The following is a 23,134-nucleotide window of genomic DNA, read 5'->3' as shown; positions in this document are numbered from 1 at the left end:
TAGCTCTGTAGACCAGGCTGGTCTCGAACTCACAGAGATCCGCCTGCCTCTGCCTCCCAAGTGCTGGGATTAAAGGCGTGCGCCACCATTGCCCGGCTGAGATTGGAATTATTAAAGGAAGTTTTTATTTAAAAATGCCTACAACTGAAGACTGGGTTCTCCCAGGATGTGAGCGCCTGTAAGCTGAAGAACATCTAAACACAGATAGCAGTAGCACCAACAGCTTCTCTCAGTCATCATCCCCCTGACCTGTGTTAAAGGGGGCTTGCCACACACTGAGTCCTGCTCGACCCCCAGCACAATATGCAGAGAGGACCTAATCTCTCTCACAGTCACAAGCTTTGCTGTTTCATGGGAACAACAATCTTTTCTGTCATAATTTAATTTTCTATTTATAAAAACAGAAAAAATAGCAAGATTATTGACCAAAGCAAAACAGAACAGAAATAAATAAGCATACTAGTTTATGCTTAGAAAGAACTTTAAAAGAATGAAACTGCAATCAAGAAATCACCACAATAAAACTCATTATCTTACTAACCAAGAGAGAGAAAACCATCATAGACTACCTGCTCAAGTTTTACATTTTTCTAACAGGGTATTCCACCTTGCCATGAAAATCTGTGGCTCCAATCCATTCAACACAACCTGCATTATTAAATCTTCCAGAGCTGCAGGAGACACTGGCTTGGGCTGGAAGGTTTGCTTAAACAGCATATGCCCCAGGTTCAATCCCAAGTATTAAAAAATAAGTATCTACTATACTATACTTGTAAGGTAGAGTACCACTATGTAGACCAAACTGATCCATGACTCCCAATTCCCCTGCCTCTGTCCAGATTCAATGTCCTACCTCCATCTCCTGAGTGCTGAGATTATATGTGTGTGTTACCAAGCCTGTCATTAAGCACCTGCCACTGCACAGAATCTTCAGTCATCAGAGTTGCTCATCAGAGATTTAATTCTAGGCTATACAGTACAGTCATCAAAATACCTGGGCGGGAGTCAGGGGGAGGGCCATCACATTCTTCTCCTGAACCAGTAGATCCTGAAATTTTCTCTTCATGCACTCATCCTGTGAAGAGATCAAAAAACAAAGGGACATATGAGGGAAAGCAAGTTCCTAGAGTGACAGCCCAAGGCTGCCATCCTAAAAGCAAGCCTCATGCATTTGCTGAAGTCTTCTCATGAAGGGACTATGACTGTGTGCCCCTCCTTTCTCAGAATAGTCAGTGCTCAGTAAGCACTGGCTAAATCAAACTCAAGGGTCATGGGCTCAGAGTTAACCAGAGAGGCAGACCCCCAGCTATGGTTCAGAACTAACCCTAAACCATGAGTAGTTGACAGTGTGCCACCTTGAGTCGCCACAGAAACAAACCCTTCCTGCTACAAATACCAACAATTACCTAGGAAATTCACACAGGAAGTGTCAAGCAAATTGATAGCAGTACCTTAAACTACAAACCTCAAGCCCACATCTTATAGTAATAAACAGGACCAAACACTGGAGATGTGGAACATGGTGGCATAGCAAAGAGCACTCGTTTCCCAGTGTGCATAATTTGCTCCAAACTCCCTAAAGGTAAAATCCTGCAGGGTTTGAGGCCTGGCATGTAGAAGCCCTGACAGGTAGCCTGGCACTGCCTCCCATTTTCAGAAACATAAAACAAAATCTATCAATGGAAAGATGGGTTCCAGGTGGAGTCTGGAGAGATGCTCAAAGGAAGACATGAGTTTGGATCATAGCACCCACATCAAGCACCTATAATTTCAATACCAGAGGGTCTACTCTCTCTGTACTCCTCAGGCACTGCACTCAAACACACACAAACCCACACAGCCTCACTATGTAGCCGTGGCTGGCCTGGACTCACTATGTAAAGCAGACAGGCCTTGAATCACAGAATTTGCCTTCATCAGCTGTGCTGGGATGCCTTTGATGTAAGCACTCAGGAGGCAGGTGGCTTGTATGTCTGAAGCCATTCTGATTGACAGGATGAGCTCCAGTTAGACTTTGTCAGTGCCACACACTAGGGTCATCTTGGAAGAGTGGATTCAATTGAAGAGTGGCCTCCGTAAGATTAACCTGTGGGCATTTATGTAGGGCATTTTCTTCAATAATGAGTGAGATGGGAGGACAAAAAAAAAAGCCCAGGTGGTGCCACCCCTGGGCAGGTGGTCCTAGGTTATATGAGAACGCCAGCTAGCAAGCCACAGAGCAGGCCAGTAAACCACTCCTCTACAGTCTCTGCTTCACTTCCTACCTTCAGGATTCTGCCTTGAGTTTCTGCCCTGACTGACTCAGTGACAGACTGTGATGTGAAAGTGTAAAATGAAACACACCCTTTCCTCTCTAAGTTGGTTTGGTTGGTATTTATCACAGGAACAGAGAAACCAAAGTAGGACAGAGATGGAACACACAGAATACAGAGCCAGATTTCAAAGCCCTGTGTATTTTCTCACAACATTTTTCTATCTCTATTATGGTATCTAGGATGAAATGCTTCCAAAATGAGCAGTTCTGTAGAGATGGGAAATTCCCAGTACCAAAGGACAAATAATGGGCTCCTCTCTATCTATTAGCGGGAAGCAGCGCTTTCTGACATCCCTGTCTTACTAGTTACTCTGAGTGGCTCGCAGAGTACCTGTCTTGACAATATCAACCTTGTAAGTACATTCTCCGTGGCCTTAGGATTTAATGCAGAATCACTCCTGAAGTGCACCTACCACTATGTACTGCACTGCTCTGTACAGCAAGGCACCTAACAGTGTTTGAAATATGAATTCATCACCTATGCTCTGAAGGAGTGAATGAGTAAACAGAAAAACCACGTGGAATGCCACTGTTATTTAGATAAGTGCCCCCAAGCCCTATGTATTAAACGCTTGGTACCCAACAAGAACACTATTGAAGGATATGGAGCCGTTCAGGGTGTGGGTGTGTGTACAGTTTGGGCACTCACATGTACACATACCTGATTGGGATTTCCCCTATTAATATATTTTATTACCATTGGTTAATAAAAAAAAAAAAAACTGCTTTGGCTTATGGCAGGCCAGTATAGAGCTAGGCCAGAAAACCAAACTGAATTCAGGAGAAAAGAAGGTGAAGTTAGGCAGACAAATTGTGACTCCTGAAGGAGAAAGATGCCAGAACCTTACCAGTAGGCCACAGCCTTGTAGTGATACACAGATTAATAGAGATGGGTTAATTTAAGATGTAAGAGCTAGATAGAAATACACCTGGGTCATTGGCCAAACAGTGTTGTAATTAGTTTCTGTGCAATTATTTGGGTCTGGGCAGCCAGGAAACAAACCACAGTCTCTGCTTACATAATGATGCCCAATGTAGGGCAACGTACATCCACATAAAGCCAAAAAACTTTTCAAGAAAGGTCTTCTAGAACCACAGAAATGGGAGTCAATTGGAGCTTTTTGGTAGCCACATATTTTCAGATAGTATCTGTTTGCTGGTGGTGAGCAGAGGCAAGGCTCCTTTAAGAGAAAGCTTCCTGACTCAGCATTAGCAGGAAAAACTGTGTAGTTTATGCTGGCTACATGGCTCTGGCTCTTTCAAGAGTTTCTGCTACAGAGCACTTAAATGGGGTTTGTGAGCAGCGTGCTATAAATTGCTTAATGATGACAAAGACCCACTGCATCCCTGGAGCTGGGGTGATGAGCATGGCTTGCCGGGCTGGCGGTGAACATGCCTATGTCATGTGTGACTAGGTGAAATCAACAGGCAAAGCAGCAGTGTTAGTCCTAGCCACGTAGCTTAGCATTTTAAGAGGAGTTCCTAGTCAGAACAGAATTATAGATAAACAATAAAGACAAATTCAGACACAAAAAAAAAGACCTCTAAATAGGTCAGTGTTGGATAAATGTACTTGGACTTAGGAGAGAGAGAGAAGAGTACAGTCATAGATTAAAGGAGTAAAAACGATAAATACTAAAAAGTAATAGAGTAAAAAAAAGCCACATAAAGATGGAAAATACACAGAGTCTGGGTCATTTATAGTATTATGTTTTCTTAAAATTTTTCGACAATGAATGAACTAAGAGAGACATTTCATTGTATGGCTTGCTATGCTAAACCAACATACATATGTTAAAGGTATCTTGACCTCAAAATTTGAGTCTAAGGATATATTAATTTGAAAAAGAGATTCTGTTTTTGTTTTCACAGAAGATGAGAACCTGTAGATTCCTTCTAGGCTAATGTGGCTTAATAAAACAAGACTCCCTAAAAGGTCTCCATAAACCCTAAAAATATTTTACCTAACAAACAGCAAAAAGTAGTTTGGAAAAAATTACACCCAAATTCCCACCATGATCGTTTATGTTTCTTTTCATTTAAATTGGGTTGATTACAAATTGTTAAATGGTCACAGTCAACATCTTTCTTAAAAAAAAGGGGGGGTGGGAAGAAATGATATAGAAATTAATACTTTGCATTAGTACGGATCTTGGTCTATTGAAACAAATTGAAGGTTGATTTGGTTGCACTGTGTTTATGTATTTCTGTTCTTGTTTTGTATAGCTCATTTAAAGTGTAATGTATAGTTAAGAGATACAGATTAATAGTCATGTATAATAGTTAAATTTTTAATTATGTTAGGTTTTCTAGATAGAGATATATTTCAGTTAAACAGATAATCTTCAACACGCCAAAGACCTACAAAATGTGGCATTTGAAATGTTTTGTTAATTTAGGGATTTTCATGACAATGAGACACATCTGCTCCTGGCAGTACCAATTTACTTCAGAGATGCTGGGCACTAAAGAAACTCCTTATGGACTTTGCTATCTTTGTGGCAAGATTAGCCATTTGAGCAATAAGCTATTCTTGCTTGGACTGCTTGACAGTATGCTGTGTAAAGTGGACATTCAGGACCCATAGGAAAGGGACCAGTGAGCTTTGACGGACTGAAAAAGGTGGGGTGGTCCTTCAGAATTCCTGCTTCACAGAAGAAACTGCCAGATATTCTGTAGGACACAGAGGAAAGTAACTGACAAACAACCAATATAGATGGGAAATTGTTTCAAATTCCCAAATTCATGGAAAAGTCTGCTGTATGCTATGGGTGGGCCTATAGGTTGAAGATGGATGCCCCAATGTTACAAAAGAACTTTGGGTGACTGTCCAGGCAATGAGATGTCTCTGTTAATAGAGTTTTGGAAGTTGCTTACAAGGTTACTTCCTGTTTACTTAGGTAATATATCCTTGTGAGTCTTTGATGGAGTTAAAAACAGATAGTTATAAGCTGGGCGGTGATGGCGCATGCCTTTAATCCCAGCACTTGGGAGGCAGAGGCAGGCGGATCTCTGTGAGTTCGAGACCAGCCTGGTCTACAAGACCTAGTTCCAGGACAGGCTCCAAAACCATAGAGAAACCCTGTCTCGAAAAACTAAAAAAAAAGACAGATAGTTATAGTTTTCCTTAGTTATAATAAAATATAAATTAGGTATTAGAAATATTGTAACTATAATTCTTGATTGATAACTGTTTTACGTTTATATATGTAATTTTACTATGTTAAAGTTAAAACCTTGCTTTTCACTTAGACAGAAATGAAGAGCTGATGTGGGATTCCCCTCTATACGCTAGGAATATATTTTATTACCACTGGTTAATAAAAAGGCTGCTTTGGCCTATGGAAGGCCAGAATGAAGCTAGGTGAAAAAAGTAAACTGATTGAAAGGAAAAAGAAGGCAGAGTCAGGTAGATGCCATGCATCTGTTGAAGGAGAAAGATGCCGGAACCTTACAGGTAGACCACAATCATATATAGATTAATAGAAATGGGTTAATTTAAGGCATAAGAGCTAGTTAAATTACACCTGAGACATCAGCCAAACAGTGTTGTAATTAATATAGATTCTGTGTGATTACTTGAGTCTGGGCAGGCGGAAAACAAAATGAAGTCTCCATTTACACATACCTGATGAGGGATTCCCCTCTGTAAGCTGTGAACTATTGCTTAACGAATAAAGCTGTACTGGCCAGTGCCTTAGCAGAATAGAGCAAGGCAAGAATTCCAAGCAGATAGAGGAGGAAAGAAAGCAGAGTCAATGAGATGCCATGTAGCCACTGCAAGAGGCAAACACATCAGAACTTTGCCAGTAAACCACAAGCCTCATGGTAAAATATAAAATAATAGAAATGGGTTAATTTAAAATGTAAAAGCTAGGTAGAAATATGCTTAAGCTATTGGCCAAACAATATTGCAAATAATATAGTTTCTGTGATTATTTCGGGTCTGGGAGCCTGGGAAACAAAGAAGCATTCTCCACCAACACATACCCTCACACATATATCCATAATTAAAGCAAATATTACCAGGTCTTCCTCAGACATGCTATATATGCCTTGGATGTTAGTCTTCATCTTTTCTCTTGTTTAAGAACTTAAAGAGTCTCTTGTTGCCACCACTGTGCACAGTCAAGCTGACTGGACTGTAAGCTTCAGAGGAGTCTGCACCCCCAACCTCTCAGATCCTCTTGTGTAGGACAGGCACCTCATCCACTGACTCATCTCCTCAGAGCTTCTCTCTCTTTTCTCACACCAGTCATGGACTAAACCCCCAAAACTTAGTCAAAATAAACTTCTCTTTCTAAGTTGATTTCTCTCATGTAATGTGTTACAGTAACGGAAAGCTAATTAACATAAATGTCCTTCTATTTTTTTTTTTTCGAGACAGGGTTTCTCTGTGGCTTTGCAGCCTGTCCTGGAACTAGCTCTTGTAGACCAGGCTGGTCTCGAACTCACAGAGATCCGCCTGCCTCTGCCTCCCAAGTGCTGGGATTAAAGGCGTGCGCCAGCACCGCCAGGCCATAAATGTCCTTCTAGACATTGTTTGGTGTGGCCAGAATGACCTGAGGCTATGTGCATCATATTCACAAGCTATCAGTCAACAATAAGTTGAAAAAGAATCTCAACATTAGCACAAGTGGCAAGATTTATCTGTAAATCTGTGAGAAGTCGACATACATTAAGTCACAATATCCCTCAAAGGCAAGTAGTTTTATTAAAGTTAAATAGAGCTGGGCAGTGGTGGCACACACCTTTAATACCAGCACTCAGGAGGCAGAGACAGATGGATTTCTGTAAATTTAAGATGTGCATGGTCTACAGAACAAGTTCCAGAACTAGCTACAAAGCTACAAAGAAACCCTGTCTCAAAAAACAAAACAAAACAAACTGAAATAGAAAGTATGAAGAATATCCTCCAATTGGATACAGCTAATGACAAAGCAGAGAAAGAATTCAGAGTCCCCAAAACCATGACTTCCCCAGCCAAGTTCAAGGTTATCATCATTAGCAGGTGTTTAGATAGCCCATTTGTGCCCTCGCCCTCCTCATCCAGTGCCTACAATGCTATTCCAAGCAAAATGCTTAGAAGTATCTTCACATAAGATTGGGACAGAAAAACAATCCTGTACAATAAAAGAACTTTTGGAGGCATCACATTCCCTGACTTCAAACTCTACTGAAAACAGCCTGGTATTGGCATAAGAACGGACAGGAGGACCGAATAGAACACCGGATATCAATCCACACATTTTCGAACACCTGATTTTTGATAAAGAAGTAAAAAATATCAAATGGAAAAAAGAAAGCATATTTAACAAGTACATGTAGAAGAATGAAAATATACTCATATCTATCACCATGCACAAAACTAAACTCCAAATGGATTAAAGACCTCAACATAAAGCCAGCCACACTGAACCTTATAGAAGAGAAAGTGGGAAGTACATTTGAACACATTGGTACAGGAGACCACATGCTAAATATAACCCCAGCAGTACAGACACTGAGAGAAACAATTAATAAGTGAGACCTCCTGAAAATGAAAAGTTTCTGTAAAGCAAAAGACATGATCAACAAGACAAAACAACAGCCTACAGAATGGGAAAAGAGCTTCACTAACCCCATATCAGAGAGAGGTCTGATCTCCAAAATATACAAAGAACCCAAGAAATTGGACACCAAAAGATCACATAATCCAATAAAAAATAAAACGGAGTACAGACCTAAACAGAGAACTCTCAACAGAGGAATCTAAAATGGCTGAAAGACATTTAAGGAATCTTTAGTCATCACAGAAATGCAAATCAAAACAACTCTGAGATTCTATCTTACACCTATAAAAATGGCCAAAATCAAAAACACTGATGACAACTTAGGCTGGAGAGGTTGTGAGGAAAAGGAAACACTTCTGCATTGCTGGTGGGAATGCAAGCTGGTACAACCCCTTTGGATGTCAGTGTGGCAATTTCTCAGAAAATTAGGAAACAACCTTCCTCAAGATCCAGTAATACCACTTTTGGGTATATATCAAAATGATGCTCAATTGTGTCAGGACATGTACTCAACTATGTTCATAGCAGCTTTGTTTGTCATATCCAGAATCTGGAAACAACCTAAATGCCCTTCACTCAAAGAATGAATATAGAAAATGTGGTATATTTACACAATAGAGTATTACACAGCAGAAAAAAATAAAGACAGCTTGAATTTTGCAGGAAAATGGATGGATCTAGAAAACATAATACTGAATGAGGTAACCCAGACACAGAAAGACAATTATCACATGTACTCACTCATAGGTTTTTAAACATAAAGCAAAGAAAGCCAGCCTACAAATCACAATCCCAGAGAACTTAGACAACAATGAGGACACTAAGAGAGACTTACATATAATCTACATGGGAAGTATAAAGTAGAAAAAGACAAGATCTGCTGGGTAAATTGGAAGCATGGGGTCCTTTGGGGAGGGTTAAAGTGCGGAAGGGAAAGGCAGGGAGGGGAGCACGAAAAAAATGTAGAGCTCAATAAATATCAATTAAAAAAAAAAGATTGGGGCAGAGCCAAGCTTCATGTTTTCTTGCTTGTGCACAACAGATTTCTTTTGAGACAGAAGTACAAACAAAATGGGCTACACTGACTCATGCATCTCAAACAAATACAAACCCTTGTTGCTAGGCCTAACTATTTGAATGTTAACACAGAAAGCCAGCACAGTGTGTCTGCCTCCATTTGGATCCCAGAAGCTGCCCCCTATTAAAGCATGTGAAAGGAGCCAAGGAGTGGGTTTCTCTTTTTCATCAAAGTTAAATCCCCGCATGTAATGACACCTTTGTTTCCAAACTTCTGGTCTCCAAGGCCCTTGCTGTTTTCAGATCTGTGTGATCTAGCAAACAATAAATCTTCAGACAGATTTATTCTAGGAGGAGAATGTTTCCAGCGCAAGATCCAAAACACATCTACCTGTTCTTTTTCCTCCCCTCCCCATCTTCCTTCTTTTTCTTAATATTTTATTGCATTTTTTGCTTGTTTATCTTATGTGCACGTGTGTGGAGTCAGAGGACAATTTCAGTAGTCAGTTCTCTCCTTCCACCATGTGTACTGGGGATCAAACTCAGGTCCCCAGGTTTGGTGCTAGGCCTGGTGAGCCATCCCCCCAGACCCCAGACACCGTCCTTCTTTTAAGGATTTGTTGTTCTCAACTTGAGCAGGTCTGATCAAAACATAGGTGTGGAGAATTACAAGTGAGAAAGTGGACAATCTTCCAGAGTCTCAGAAGACTAACAGGGACACTCGTTTTTTCAAGGTGTCCCAGGAACAGAGAACCATGGAAGGTAATGTCACCCAGGCCCAAACAGAAGCCATAAGGAGTTCACAGCAAAGTGTGGCCAAGCTGAGCAGCAGAATCACATCTACCAAAATACTGGTAGATACTGCTGGATACTCCGGTTAATTAACTCCAAGCCAGCAATTAATCTCCCAAAGTCATAGATGCTCTGACAGCAGCTTTGAATGAGCTTGGCACAAAAATCTCACAGCAACAGGGATGTGTGAACACAGACATCATGCAAACTAAAAGGGTGCAGGTGACAGCCTGCACTAAGGGCATGCTGGCTCACTAGGAACAAGAGTGAGACCCTTTAAAACATAACCACCTGGCTCAGGAAGTGACTGGGTTCCCTCAGGGAGACTGCCTTCCTGGACCTGCCCCAGATTTCTTGATTGAAGGTGAAAAATGGCTGGAACACAGCCCAGCCCGCTCCACCTGGTAGAGGAGGAGCAGAAAAAAGAGACAGCTGGGCATTGAGGAAGACCAAGCTCTCAAAGGATTATGCTGCAATGTCAGAGCAGCCAAATGGAACCAGAACCTAACATAAAGTGAGCTTGTTCATCCAGGAGCTATGTATGAGTTGCAAGGAAGGAGTTGACATCCCAAACACATACACAAATCCATTCACCCTCCCTCCCCTCATCTCTTCCTCCTTCTTTCCCTCCTCCACACGCGTATCCTGATTGAAAACCATTTACACACACTATACCTACAATCAAATTGAAAACACTTACATAAACGAATCCAACAACAGAGACTGTGTGTGACCCTCAGCTTCACCTCACTTACGCAGTTCAGGGCTCCCCCTAATTTTAGGCAAACATGCATTGCCTCACACACCCACCTGTAGCCATGGATGATTCAAGGCTTCCTCAGTGGTAAACCTAGATTTTGGATCCACAACCAACAGTTTCTTGACAAGGTCCAGAGCTAAGAAAGCAGAGAATTGGGAAAATCATAATGAAAAAAATGAATACATTTCACCTGTGTTTTCAAACTATGTCAGAGCTACAGATCATCAGCCAAAGAGGAGAGCAGCAAGAAGTCAGCCGATTTGGTGGAGAGAGCTCTTCAAGGCCCTCCCTCTCTGAATGCAGAGAACTGGAACCTTGTGGATAAGAATATATCCCATTACTCCCTGCTGGGATATCACAGTTTTTTTGGCTTCTTCTTTCCTTTCTTGCTGCTGTAAATGAGTTTAGGCTAATTAAAACTGAACTTCTACCCAGTTATGAGATACTCAGGATGCACCAACTCTGCATCCCATTGCTTGTCAGTGAGACCAGAGAGTAGTTCTCTCTAGGCATGTAAAAACAAAGCCCAACCCCACAGGCCAGCAACTGCCAAAGCCTAGCTTGCATGCTGCAGCAATATTCTTTCTGGAATCCCTGATATTTAACACTATCACCTATGTTATACTATTGGACACTTAGTCTTCACCTTTTTCTCCAGAGAATTGCAAAGGTGCACTTTTAAATTATAAAATACAGCTAACTGATGACATTAAACTTTTCCACTCTTCTTACTCTAAGAAATGTTTGTTATTAAAAGTTATTTTGCACACTTGAATGGGTAGCAGGCCCTTGTGTATGTTATATTAAACCTCACACAAAATCTTTAATGTCAGGGTTATTGACCACCTATTTACAAATAAAGAAAATGGAGAACCAAAAAAGTTAAGTAACTTGCCTAAGGTCACAAAACTAACAAATAGCAGACTTAGGACTTCATCTCAATGTCAAAGCCCAGGCTCTTAATAATGTCTTCTTCCCTTCAAATGGTGCAAAGCAATGGAACAAAACAGACAAGAGAAAAAAACACGGAGTTTGAGAAGAAACTCCCACCAAAAAAACACCCACATTCAGTAAAACTCTTTTGTGTCCATACCCTTCTCTGAAACATCTGTCCAGACTTCAGGAATAAAGTTGTATTTTCCACTGGTGATTTGATCCTTCAGTGACACTTGAGTCTTATGCTCAGAGAAAGGCGGATACCCACTAAGGCTTAATATTGGCAGAGAAAGAAAGGGAAAAAGATCAACTGGCATTCTTAGTGCCATTTGGATACACAGGTCTTTTCAGCATTGAGAAAAATCAGTTTTTCCTTGAATCAACGATTTAAAAATGACCAAAATCAAACAGAAGCTCTCTACCCAGACATAGGTACAGCTTCCATCTGCCCTCATCCAACTAGACTGTGAAACAGAAAATGTTTCCTACCAGATGAAAAGAATAACTCCTAAGCTCCAGCAGTCTACCGCACGGCTGTACCCAGCAGTCCCATTGGAAACAAGGACCTCAGGAGCCAGGTAAGTGGGCGTACCACATAAAGTTCTCATCAGTGATGTCTCCCCCAAAATCTTGGACTGTCCAAAATCAGTGATCTAAAATTATAAAGGAAACAAACGAAATCCAAACACGATCACAGCCAATCATTCCCAAGAAACATGGATTGGCTATTAGTCACACACCCTCCATTAACCCAAAATGTACAATTTCATGTCTTTGCAAAGCATTTAATTTTGCCTAAAAGAAAATCCCTGGGCCCAGGAACCTGAGAACCAAGATTTTTCCATCATTATAACCTTAACAAAAACTGCATAAGCCCTGCCACAAACACATTAGGACTCTTAACACTTAGGCATATTTTTTAGACCCAAGACCCTTAAATTAAACTACACCATGGAACATCTGGAAAGCTTGGGGAATGGGGAGAAATGCACCTGTTCTCACCCTTGAGTTTTGGGGTCTTCTTGTTAGTTTTTGTCTACTAATTGTAACAAGATTCTAAAGAGAGGTTAGGCTGAGAAGGTGGGCTCCACGACTCAATGGTCCATTCAGATCCTTCCTCTCTGAACACAGAAGTGGCTTGTATACACAGAACTCAGTAAGTGCTCATTAGATTGGTAGAATATGGTGTGATCTCAGCAATAACTGTTAAGTATGGGAAGTTCAGATTCTCAACCTTTATAGATATTCCTATTTTTTTATGTAAGAAATTAAAGGATAGTTTTGAAAAGAAATATATATAAGCGGTGGCAACAGAGAGAATGAAAAGTTCCTACCTTGATAAGGCAGTCCTCTTCTTGAGAAGACAAAAGAACATTCTCTGGCTTTAGGTCCCGATGTATAATCCCATTTTCGTGAAGGTACTGTACAAAAAGAGAGGCAGGACCATTGGTTTATACCAAACACATGTGAAGACAGTGACCAATACCTAACTCCTAGCCGGGGTGAACCCAAGCTGTATTAAATGTCAGCTCACTCCTTAAAGTCAGAGCTGGAGTAAGGCTTCAGCAGGTTTTCTCTATGTGTATAGCCTTGTCTGTCCTAGAACTTGCTTTGTAGACCAGGCTGGCCTTGAACTCACAGAAATCTACCTGCCTCTGCCTCCAAAGTGCTGGGACTAAAGCTGTGCTGCACCACTGCCTGGCTTTGAAGTTAAAGGCCAGCATGGATTCTATGACAACTAGGGCCACAGAGGAAGACCTTGTCAGCAGAGGAGAGAGTTAAAAGTTAGAGCACAGAGATGGGGGAAGAAGGAGGGAGAGAGACACTGAGCAACTTATCAAACCATGGGAAGTAATCACCACCACAAAATATGGGACAAAGCACGAGCACATTCCCCGACACCCACCCATTACCGGTGCACTGCATCTCATGGGGTGCTATTCGTAAGGAACACATTATCGGACCGTAGAGGAACAAATTATCTATCTCAATCATCCCAACTGGTCAGTCATTTTGCTTTCAATCCCATCTTTACACCTTGAAAACCAAGACATTGCCACAGGGATCAGGTAGGTGCAAAAAGCAATGCCCCTCCAGAAGGCCCTCCAAGTCAAAAACATAGATGGGGTTATATGGATTTTGTTTTTCTGAGATGACTTTGTCCGTGGTAGGCATGCACTCTACCTCTGAAGTGTTTCATTTTGAAACAAGTTCTCTCTAAATTGCCTAAGTTAGATTTGAATGAGACTCCTGCCTTAAGCTCCCCCAGAAGCTGGGATCCCAGGCCATGGCACCTATGGCACCAGGTCATTTTTTTAGTTCTCTTTCTTACTGTCTCTCACACTCCCAGCAGCATTTGAGCATCTGAGTCACGGGGGCAGGCATTTTCTCCTAGAGGATGTCCTCGCCTACCACAAGAGGGCTTCTCTCACCTGTACAGCCAAAAGCATCTGGTAGAAATAGAGCTTGCAGGTTGCTTCCTTCAGGCGTTTGCTCACCACCCGGTCAAAGAGCTCTCCACCTTCCATCCTGAAACACCAATAAAGAGGGACCTTCACTCGTGAGTCACAGCACAAAAGAAACAAACTCATCTAGCTCAGTAAACGGGGTGCATGTGTGCGTGCGAGAGAGAGAGAGAGAGAGAGAGAGAGAGAGAGAGAGAGAGAGAGAGAGAGAGCGCAAATGAGCGCATGCCTCACACTCTAGCACTAAAGCACAGGTCACTTTTATCCACTCTTCACATAACTTAATGCACTTGACTGGGCGTTGTAGGGCATGACTTTAATCCCAGCACTCAGCCGGGTGATGGTGGCGCACGCCTTTAATCCCAGCACTCGGAAGGCAGAGGCAGGTGGATCTCTGTGAGTTCGAGACCAGCCTGGTCTACAGAGCTAGTGCCAGGACAGGCTCCAAAGCCACAGAGAAACCCTGTCTCGAAACCCCCCCCCCCCAAAAAAAAAAATCCCAGCACTCAGGTAGAATTCAAGGCCACCTATTATGATCTATATAGTAAGCCCCAGGCTAGCCAGAGATACAGGATACCCTGCCTCAAAACAAACAAACAGATAAATAATCTTGAAGGCTGAGAGCAATGGCTCAGTTGTTAAGGCTCACTGAGTCCCCAAGGCTCCCCTCAGCTCTTCTCAACCTATCCCCTCCCCTAAACTTCTGCAGCTTCTGGGCTTCCATAACTTCCCTGCCTTTTGGGCTATGTGCTCTCTTGGTTCTCTTGGCCCTCCTCCTTGCTCTTTCCTGTTCCTCTCTCCTTCTCTTCATTTCTCTCTTCTCTCATAGCCTGGTTTATTATGCTACTTCTCTCCCAGCTCTGGACTCCTCGAGATGCCTTTCGCTGTGTTCTCCCTTATTCTGACAATAAAAACCTTCTCCTCAACCATACCTTGGAGAGGTCATGCCCTCGTTCACTCACCTCCCAACACCCGTGCCTAACTCACTAGTGCCTGTAACTCCAGCTCCAGGGAAACAAAGCCCACCTCTGACCTCTCCAAGCACTGGCAGTCATGTGTACACACATAGACACACAAACTTGAAAGTTATACAAAATAAATCTAACAAATTAATGAGCTATTAAAAGCCTCATTAACAGTCAGATGTCCCAGCTAGAAAAGAAGAAAAAGTGGAATAGCATGACTTCTTTGGGGACTTTCAAAAGTCTGGTTCCAGCAGGGTGGTGGTGGCCCACACCTTTAATCCTACCTATAATAACTGATGTCAAATAAAGACATAATTGGTGGTACATTATCTATAAGCCCAGTATTCAGAAAAAAGAGGATGGTACATTCAAGGAGATCCTGAGCTACACAAAGAATTTAATACCAAAGTGGGCTACATGAGACTCCACCTCAAAAAAAAAAAGTACTAAGCCGGGTGGTGGTGGCGCACGCCTTTAATCCCAGCACTTGGGAGGCAGAGGCAGGCGGATCTCTGTGAGTTCGAGACCAGCCTGGTCTACAAGACCTAGTTCCAGGACAGGCTCCAAAACCACAGAGAAACCCTGTCTCGAAAAACCAAAAAAAAAAAAAAAAAAAAAAAAAAAAAAAAAAAAAAAAAGTACTAAGTGATGGCTGAGAATGTAGGGAGGGCACTTGCCTACCATGTGCAAGACCCTAGGTTTGAGGAAAAGTCAACAGTGAAGCAGTAACCCACTGGCACCTGTAGGAGCGTTATGAAGGGAAACACCAACAGCAATATTGGGCGCACAGCAAGGCTTTAACAAGCAGCAGCAACTGTTGATTATATTGTTACTACTATTATTAATTTGTTGCCTGAACTCGTTCAGGTGCTGAGAATTGAACCCAAAGCTTCTGGAAGAGCAATCAGTGTTCTTAACCACTGAGCCATGTTTTTGGCCTTTCTATAAATAATGGGCAGACACACACACACACACACACACACACACTATTGCTGGGGGTGTGTGTATATAAAGCACATGTGCAACATGTCTTAAACGTAAAGGTCAAAGGACAACTTACAAGAATCAGTTCTCTCTTTTCAACATTTGGGTCTTACAGATCAGATTCAGGTCCTCAAACTTGGCAGCAGGTGCTTTTATTCAATGAGACATCGTGCCCTCCCAATCATAATCTTAATGGCCACTCCTCATAGGAACTATGAGCACAGCATTCTCTGTCTGACCCAACAGCTGCTCCCAGAAACATACAAGGTTATACAAGAACAGACATGCAGCAGGCCACCTCCAGGAATACAAAATTTGAAGATACGAAAAGACATTCAAGAGCCACCATGTAGCCAGGGCTCACGGTTCTCAAGAATAGTGCACATGGGCAGATACCTTCAGAGTAATGGTAAATTGGACTCATGTTGAATGTCCACATCTGTCAGTATCCTGAAGGGCTTCCCAACCCTCAAATCATTTAATCCTTTTAAGAAGTCTACCAGCTAGAGTACAATTGTTATTCACATTCAACACTCAGAAAATGAGTCCGGGAGGTGAAATGAACTCCTTCCAAGGGCAATCAGCTTGTCCTGTACAAAATAAAGCTCAATCTCAGGCCTCAGATAAAAGGTCTCAATCCCTTCATACCTGTCATTAGAAGAGCTTTAGAATTCACACACACACACACACACACACACACACACACACAAGCACAAGCAGTGACTCCACTAACACATCTCCATTAAGAGCCCCAGCATGACAAAGGCAGGTCTGCATTCAATTCTTTGCTGGCTTATAAGACTTACACAGAAACATAAATTTAAAATATTACTACTACTTGCTGGGCAGCAATGATACATGACTCCAATCTCAAGACTATGAGTTCGAGGCCAGCCTGGTCTACAGAACAAGTTCCAGGACAGGTTCCAAAGCTACACAGAGAAACCTTGTCTCAAAAAACCAAAACGAAACAGAAGAAAACAAAGTTACTACTTACAACTCCAGAACAATGTAATAATCTTCTGCATCAAAAACATCTTTAATCTGGATGATGCACGGCTAGAACAGAGAAGAAGAGAGAAGTGAGACACTCCACAAAGGAAACCTTAAGGCCCAGAAACTGAGGTCTCAGGAGGACAAAGATCAGGCACTGGACTCTTATCTGAGGATGTTTTTTATGTCACGTACAGGAGAAGGCAGAAGAAATGTTTCTGACTCTTCAGAGAGAACACTCAGTATCAGTGAACAAGGGGAAATTCATGTGTGCATATGAGCCTACCTAAGAGTGACAGCAGGTCCTCCCAGCCTTCTTCATTTGTCCAGAACAGGACTCAAGCAACCTGACAAGGATCATGCATAAGGCAGCAGCAGAATGGTGGTGGGGAGTTTTCACAGCAGGTCTGAGACCTGAAATCCAATCCTAGCACAAGAGTGAAGGAGAACCAGACACACAACCAGAGACCATGAAGCTAATTTGTAATCCTAGCACTTAGGAGGGCAAGGAAGGAAAATCAAGAACTCAAGGCCAACCTCAGATATAAAACAAGTTCAAGGCCAGCCTACAATATGAGACCTTTTCTCAACAACAAAGAAGAAAGCTAGGGAGGAAGCCCAATTATATTACCAGACACCAGACCCATACAGCTCCAGGACTGGAAGCATGGACAATGGAAGGAAACTTTCATGATTAGATCTTCCCCATTGTATAAGACCTTCCGAGCATGGCCTCCAGATTATGACCGAGTATCAGCACAGGGGACAGAGAACACAGCGGGCAGGGAAGAACAGGTTTAGATACTCTAGAAGGCACACTTATGATTTTCCACTTAGAAAGCACACCTATTGTGCTTACAATTGACAGCCAAGTTCAGTGATAGAGATAAGAACCAGACTGGGTGAGTATCAATCAGAATAAAGGATTGTGATCATGTGAGAACCAAACAGCCTATACTACTTCCAGGTTTGAGATTAAGAGGGTGGTGAAACTCACCATAGTATTCTTCCATCAAAGCAAGTCTCATCATAACTGCTGCTCTGTATCCAGGGGGCCTTCCTGCAGTGAACTGTTATAAGACAATCAGTGGAGGCCCCACTGCCTCGCAGCATGTAAGACCTTGGAAACACTGATGAGTGCTAAGGCAAGACTTCCGCTTTAAAAAGGATCAAAATAACCAGTAAAATACTTAGGGAGATGGGATGTATGAATTGGTTTGCTTGTTTGTCTATTTAATTACATGTGTCTATCTACATCTATGCATGCCATAGAGCATGTGTGGAGATCAGGGGAGAACTTATGAGAGCTGATTTTTTTCCTTCCTCCTGTGGTTCCTAGGGATCCAACTAAGATTGTCAGACTTAGTAGCAAGTGCCTTAAACCTCTGAGCCTTTTTGCCAGCACTGAATGTGTTTTACAAAACAAAACAAAACTGGCAAAGCAGGCTGCAGCAGGAAGATTGCTTGAGCCAGGAATCAGAGCCCAGCCAAGTCAATTCAGCCAGTTCCTGTTACAAGGAACAGAAACAAACTCACTCAAGAGACAGAGATGGAAGGGTCATGTAAGCACAGTATTCCCAGACCAACCAGGGCAGAAGTGCGGGGCTGTCTCCAAACAACAAAAAAAGAATAAAATGAAAGAGCAGGAAAGGAGGTAGGCGAGGAAGAGAAAAGGCAGAAGGAAAGAAAAAGGAAAGGGAAGAGACAGCAGGAAAGGAAGAAGCTGCAAATCCAACAGAGGACAGCCAAGTAAGAGGGCCGACCACTGAGTTGTAAACAGGCAGTGAGATACTGTGTCAAAGGCAGTAATTTAGAATAAAAAGAGCTTCAAGTACTTGAAGGGATGTGAGGAGATGAAAGAGAGAACAAAAAAAGGGAGAATAAGCCAGATTTGGGTGAAGTTGACTCCAGTCCCTACGGGGACACACAAACCGATGAAGACACTGAAAGAACTAGCAAAGGGAAGACAGGACCAGCCTAGCCCACTACAGCCCTTCTCATCTTCCACAGACACACTGATCCTGAGAAACCCAACCAGACTCCCACACCAAGGAATGAGACAAGATAAAATGATAGGACTCCATTCACCTCTCACACACCATAGATTTAAATAAAATACTCCAAATAAAAAGTATTTAAAAGTGCCAAATTTTCAGAGGTGATTAACCTCACTAAAACTTTCATTTTCTTTACAAATATAATCACTAATCTCTATAAGATTTTGGTCAAGATCTCATCAAAAATACTGAGCATTGAATCATGAGGTTATGAAGTCTTTACAGAGGATTATATTTTCACAAGCTTTAAGGAAAACTCTTGCAAGGTTAAAAAGAGTTTGGTCATGTGTGTGTTCACATGCCCAGGTCAACACTAACCTCCTACAGACATGCTATGTACATGTCTCATATTTTCAGACAAGTTTCTATAAGTGATAGTAATACTTACGTGATTTAGTTTTTTCAAAATTTCTATTTCAGTTTCAACACTGGGAGCCATGTCCTTAAAAAGGATAACATTACAGTTCATTAATAATAATAATTGCAATGGTTAGTATTCATCTTAAGTAAAGACTGCCTGAGTTACAAAATAGCCTCTGTTCATACAGATGACACAAAATTACATATTTATGTAAAATGGACTTTGTCCAAAAAGCCCAGATTAAAGATATTCAAATACATGTTTTCTCTTTTTTTTATTTTTATGCACATTGGTGTTTTGCCTGCATGTACATCTGTGTGAGAGGATGAGACCTGGTCAGTCTTCATTAACTTAGACCATGAAACCCAGTATGGACAAGTTCGAGTTGAAAATTTGAATATCTGTGTGCGGGTGCTGAGCCCCCTGGAACTGGGAGTATAGATAACTGTGAGTGTTGAAAATTGAACGCAGGTTCTCTGGAAGAACAGCCAGTACTCTTAACCACTGAGCTATCTCTCCAGCCCCCCAGATTTAAAATTTTTAAATCCAGCCTTTTCCTCTCAGCTCCCACACTCATTATTACATTGCAGGGCTGGGGTGGGAGGTTCTACTAACTAAGAGGTCCCACAGAGTACAATGAATGCAAGAGAACAATTAAGAAGTAAAGATTGGTTCTAAGTTTTTATCAATATAGTAGATATGCTTTTCCCCCTAAACAGGAGGCAAATCCAGAATCATGTCTATAACAAAGTGAACACAGACCGGAAATTCCTATTGCTGTGTAATAATAGAATTATCTAGGAAAAACAATGTGAAGAATGTTAAAGCCAGAAACAGCTGGCTGGGAAGGAAGAGTGATTGGGTCCCACCTTTTATATTACTGTGTCGCATCATGTGTAGAAAAACAACACGTTTGGCTCACTCATTCAGTAAATGTGGGCAGAAAAGTGATAAACAGCTGTCACATAAAAATAATTTACATTCTAAAATCTGCAGCTGAGAATTGGAAATGTTACCTCAGTGGTACAGTACTTGTCTGGCATTCATAAATCTCTGACTCTGATAAAAATGTTTCTAAGCTGGGCAGTGGTGGCACACACCTTTGATCCCAGCACTCAGGAGGCAGAGTGTGAGGCCAGCCTGGGCTACAGAGCAAGTCTCAGGAAAGCCAGGACTACAAAGAGAAACCCTGTCTTGAAAATAACTTTTTTTTAAATGTGTTTCTGTAACAAACTCAGTCATTGCCATTTGCCAAAGAGCAAAGAATTGGGAATTACCTCAACAATCAAGCAGAGAATTCTTTTTTTTTTTTTACAGATGTATTTATTTATTGTGTATACAGTGTTCTGCCTGCATGTATGCCTGCAGACCAGAAGAGGGCATCAGATCTTATTACAGATGGCTAAGCCACCATGTGGTTACTAGGAATTGAACTCAGGACCTCCAGAAGAGCAGTCAGTGGTCTTAACCACTGAGCCATCTTCTCCAGCCCCAAGCAGCGAATTCTTACGTGCATAAATTATGATGAAGTTGGAACCACTGCTCCTCAGTGACATCTGTTTACACCTGTCTGATAACATCCAGAACATGTGTATGGTGTTCAGCTCACACTCAGAACTGAATCACATCAGGCAGAGGCTAGCTGACTCTTTGGAAACACCTGAAGCCTTTCATAGCAAATGGGATAAGCAGGGCCAAGGGAAACAGTCAGTTGCTCTCCTTTGCTGTCATCAAATAGTAAAAATTATTTAAAGGTTAATTAATAAGAGCATTAATAAGCTCCCTCTGTCAAGATGGGATTATTATATGCCTAGCACTCCAGAGGAGGCATTGGCATAGGCCAGACTCACTCGATAAGTTCAAGGCCAGCTGGGGCTGTGAGACAGCCCTATCTCAAAAAAAAAAAAAAAAAAAAGTTTTTTTGGTTTTTTTGGAATAAAAAGTAATCACCACATAACTTGTAGAGTGAGGCAAAATAATACATTACAGCTAATAAGGAGTTGCCATTTTAACAAATACTTTCAAAATCAGTGCTGAGAGTAAAGTACAGCCAGGAGGTGGCACACACCATTGATCACAACACTCAGGAAACAGAGGCAGGTGGCTCTCTGGGAATTTGAGGCAAGCCTGGTCTACAAAGCGAGTTCCAGGACAGCCAGGGCCACACAGAAAAACCCTGTCTTGAAAAACCAAGGAGAAAAAAAGTACTACATCTCAGCTATCCAGTCTTCCTGAAGTTGAGTCATGTTCCAGGGTTCCTCGAGGAAGTTAAGAAGCAATGTGAAGACCAGGCAGCTATAAACACGGGTAACACGGGTACTCACTGCTTCTCTTGACGAGCCGAGAGCAAACTTCCGTTTGCTGATGATCTTTATGGCTACTTTCCTGCATGTTCTCCGCTCAAAAGCCATTTTTACCTCCCCACAAGCACCACTAATGGGAAAAACACAGACAGTGATTTTCAGGATGATTTTCATCATGAAACCCACTAGGCATCTACCTTGACTAGAAGAAATTAAAGATGGAACTGACAAGGCTGCTCAGGTGGACAATCTGAGTATCCAGAACCCATGTAAACCAGGCATCATAGCATATATCTGTGACACAGGAAGACTGGAGGCAGAAACAAGAGAACTCCCCAAAAGCTTGTAGGCCAGCCTGCCCAGCATACAGAGCAGCAAACAGAGACCCAGCCTCAAGGTAAAAGATCGAGGACCAACACCCATTGTGTCTTCTGTTGCACATGAACTTCCAGTCTTTTGTGCGCACGCACACACACACACACACATACACACACAAACTAAATATTGTCCAAGCAACATTTCTTCACTGTCCATGTGTTCAAAGGACACACTGAAACTTCACCAGAGTAAACTGGCAAGGGCACAGGTAGATGTGATGCCCCCAACACTAAGCTCGGAGTGACTTCAATCTAATCATAGTCCTTGATTGTGAAATTCATGGAAAGACACTAAGAAAAAAGAGAATTTACTTTCTCTAGAGTCCTGAGAAATATCAATAAAAGAGTCTTCATGATCAAAAAGTAACCCATGCCAAGAGGGTTACACAACCATAATTCAAGAGCTAAGAGAACAGAAAGAAGGACAGCAGCCAACTAAGACCAACGTGGGTATATAGAGTTCTAGGTTGTCAAGGTCAGCCATGCCATCTAAGGCATTCATGCCCAAATTGAAATACAACAGAGCTAGTGCCAGGACAGGCTCCAAAGCCACAGAGAAACCCTATCTCGAAAAACCAAAAAAAAAAAAAAAAAAAAAAAACCAAATTGAAATACAAGAAAATTCAAAACAATTACCAACAACTTGCACGTACAATTTGAAGCATAAATTGCACCCTACACTACATCCAGAAGTGCTGCACGATTACTCTGCATGCAGCAGCACCCTCAAAGATTTCAGACTCACTGGGTACCACCAAGGCCACACAGAACAGTATGCAACAATTACCCCAGTAAATGAAATTCATCCTAGCACTGATTACTAAAGTACAGGCCTGTATAGTACCTGTCTATAGTGGGCTATGACAACGACCAGGTTTTGAGAGTATTGGAAAGGTTTCACATCCTTCTTATTATATTGTGTATGGACAACATAAAATGTACCATTATAATCATTTTCAAGAATAGAATTCAATCACATTAAGTACATTCACAATGCCCTCCAACTGGTACCATCTAGTTCCAATTAAGGAAACACCATTATTCCTTACTCCTAGCAACCACTTTCTAAAAATTACCTGGCATTTCATAGTAATGAATTCCTATTTCTTTCATTTAGCTTAAAGTTATCAAAGTCCATCCACATAATAGCAGCTAACAGTACATAAATATCTGACACTGGATCCTACTATGCTAGTTTTGTCTTAATCTTTTTTAAATATTTATTTATTTATTTATTTATTATGTATACAATAGTCTG

General features: G+C 41.7%; 1 protein-coding gene across 1 annotated transcript in view; it reads right to left on the bottom strand.

Moving 5' to 3' along the window:
- Positions 1 to 985: 985 nt before the first annotated feature.
- Chek2 (checkpoint kinase 2) overlaps positions 986 to 23,134 on the bottom strand; it is a 44,353-nt gene continuing 22,204 nt past the window's right edge. The window contains exons 6-14 of the mRNA XM_013349068.1: positions 21,521 to 21,629; positions 19,224 to 19,277; positions 16,783 to 16,844; positions 13,804 to 13,900; positions 12,706 to 12,792; positions 11,861 to 12,024; positions 11,529 to 11,644; positions 10,486 to 10,571; positions 986 to 1,075 (exon numbers count right to left, since the gene is read on the bottom strand). Coding sequence (XP_013204522.1) covers positions 986 to 1,075; positions 10,486 to 10,571; positions 11,529 to 11,644; positions 11,861 to 12,024; positions 12,706 to 12,792; positions 13,804 to 13,900; positions 16,783 to 16,844; positions 19,224 to 19,277; positions 21,521 to 21,629 — 865 coding nt within the window. The remainder of the gene's footprint in view (positions 1,076 to 10,485; positions 10,572 to 11,528; positions 11,645 to 11,860; positions 12,025 to 12,705; positions 12,793 to 13,803; positions 13,901 to 16,782; positions 16,845 to 19,223; positions 19,278 to 21,520; positions 21,630 to 23,134) is intronic.

This window comes from Microtus ochrogaster, chromosome 2, assembly GCF_000317375.1.
Source record: "Microtus ochrogaster isolate Prairie Vole_2 chromosome 2, MicOch1.0, whole genome shotgun sequence".
NCBI lineage: Eukaryota > Metazoa > Chordata > Mammalia > Rodentia > Cricetidae > Microtus > Microtus ochrogaster.
This window is presented reverse-complemented; position numbering and strand designations above follow the sequence as displayed.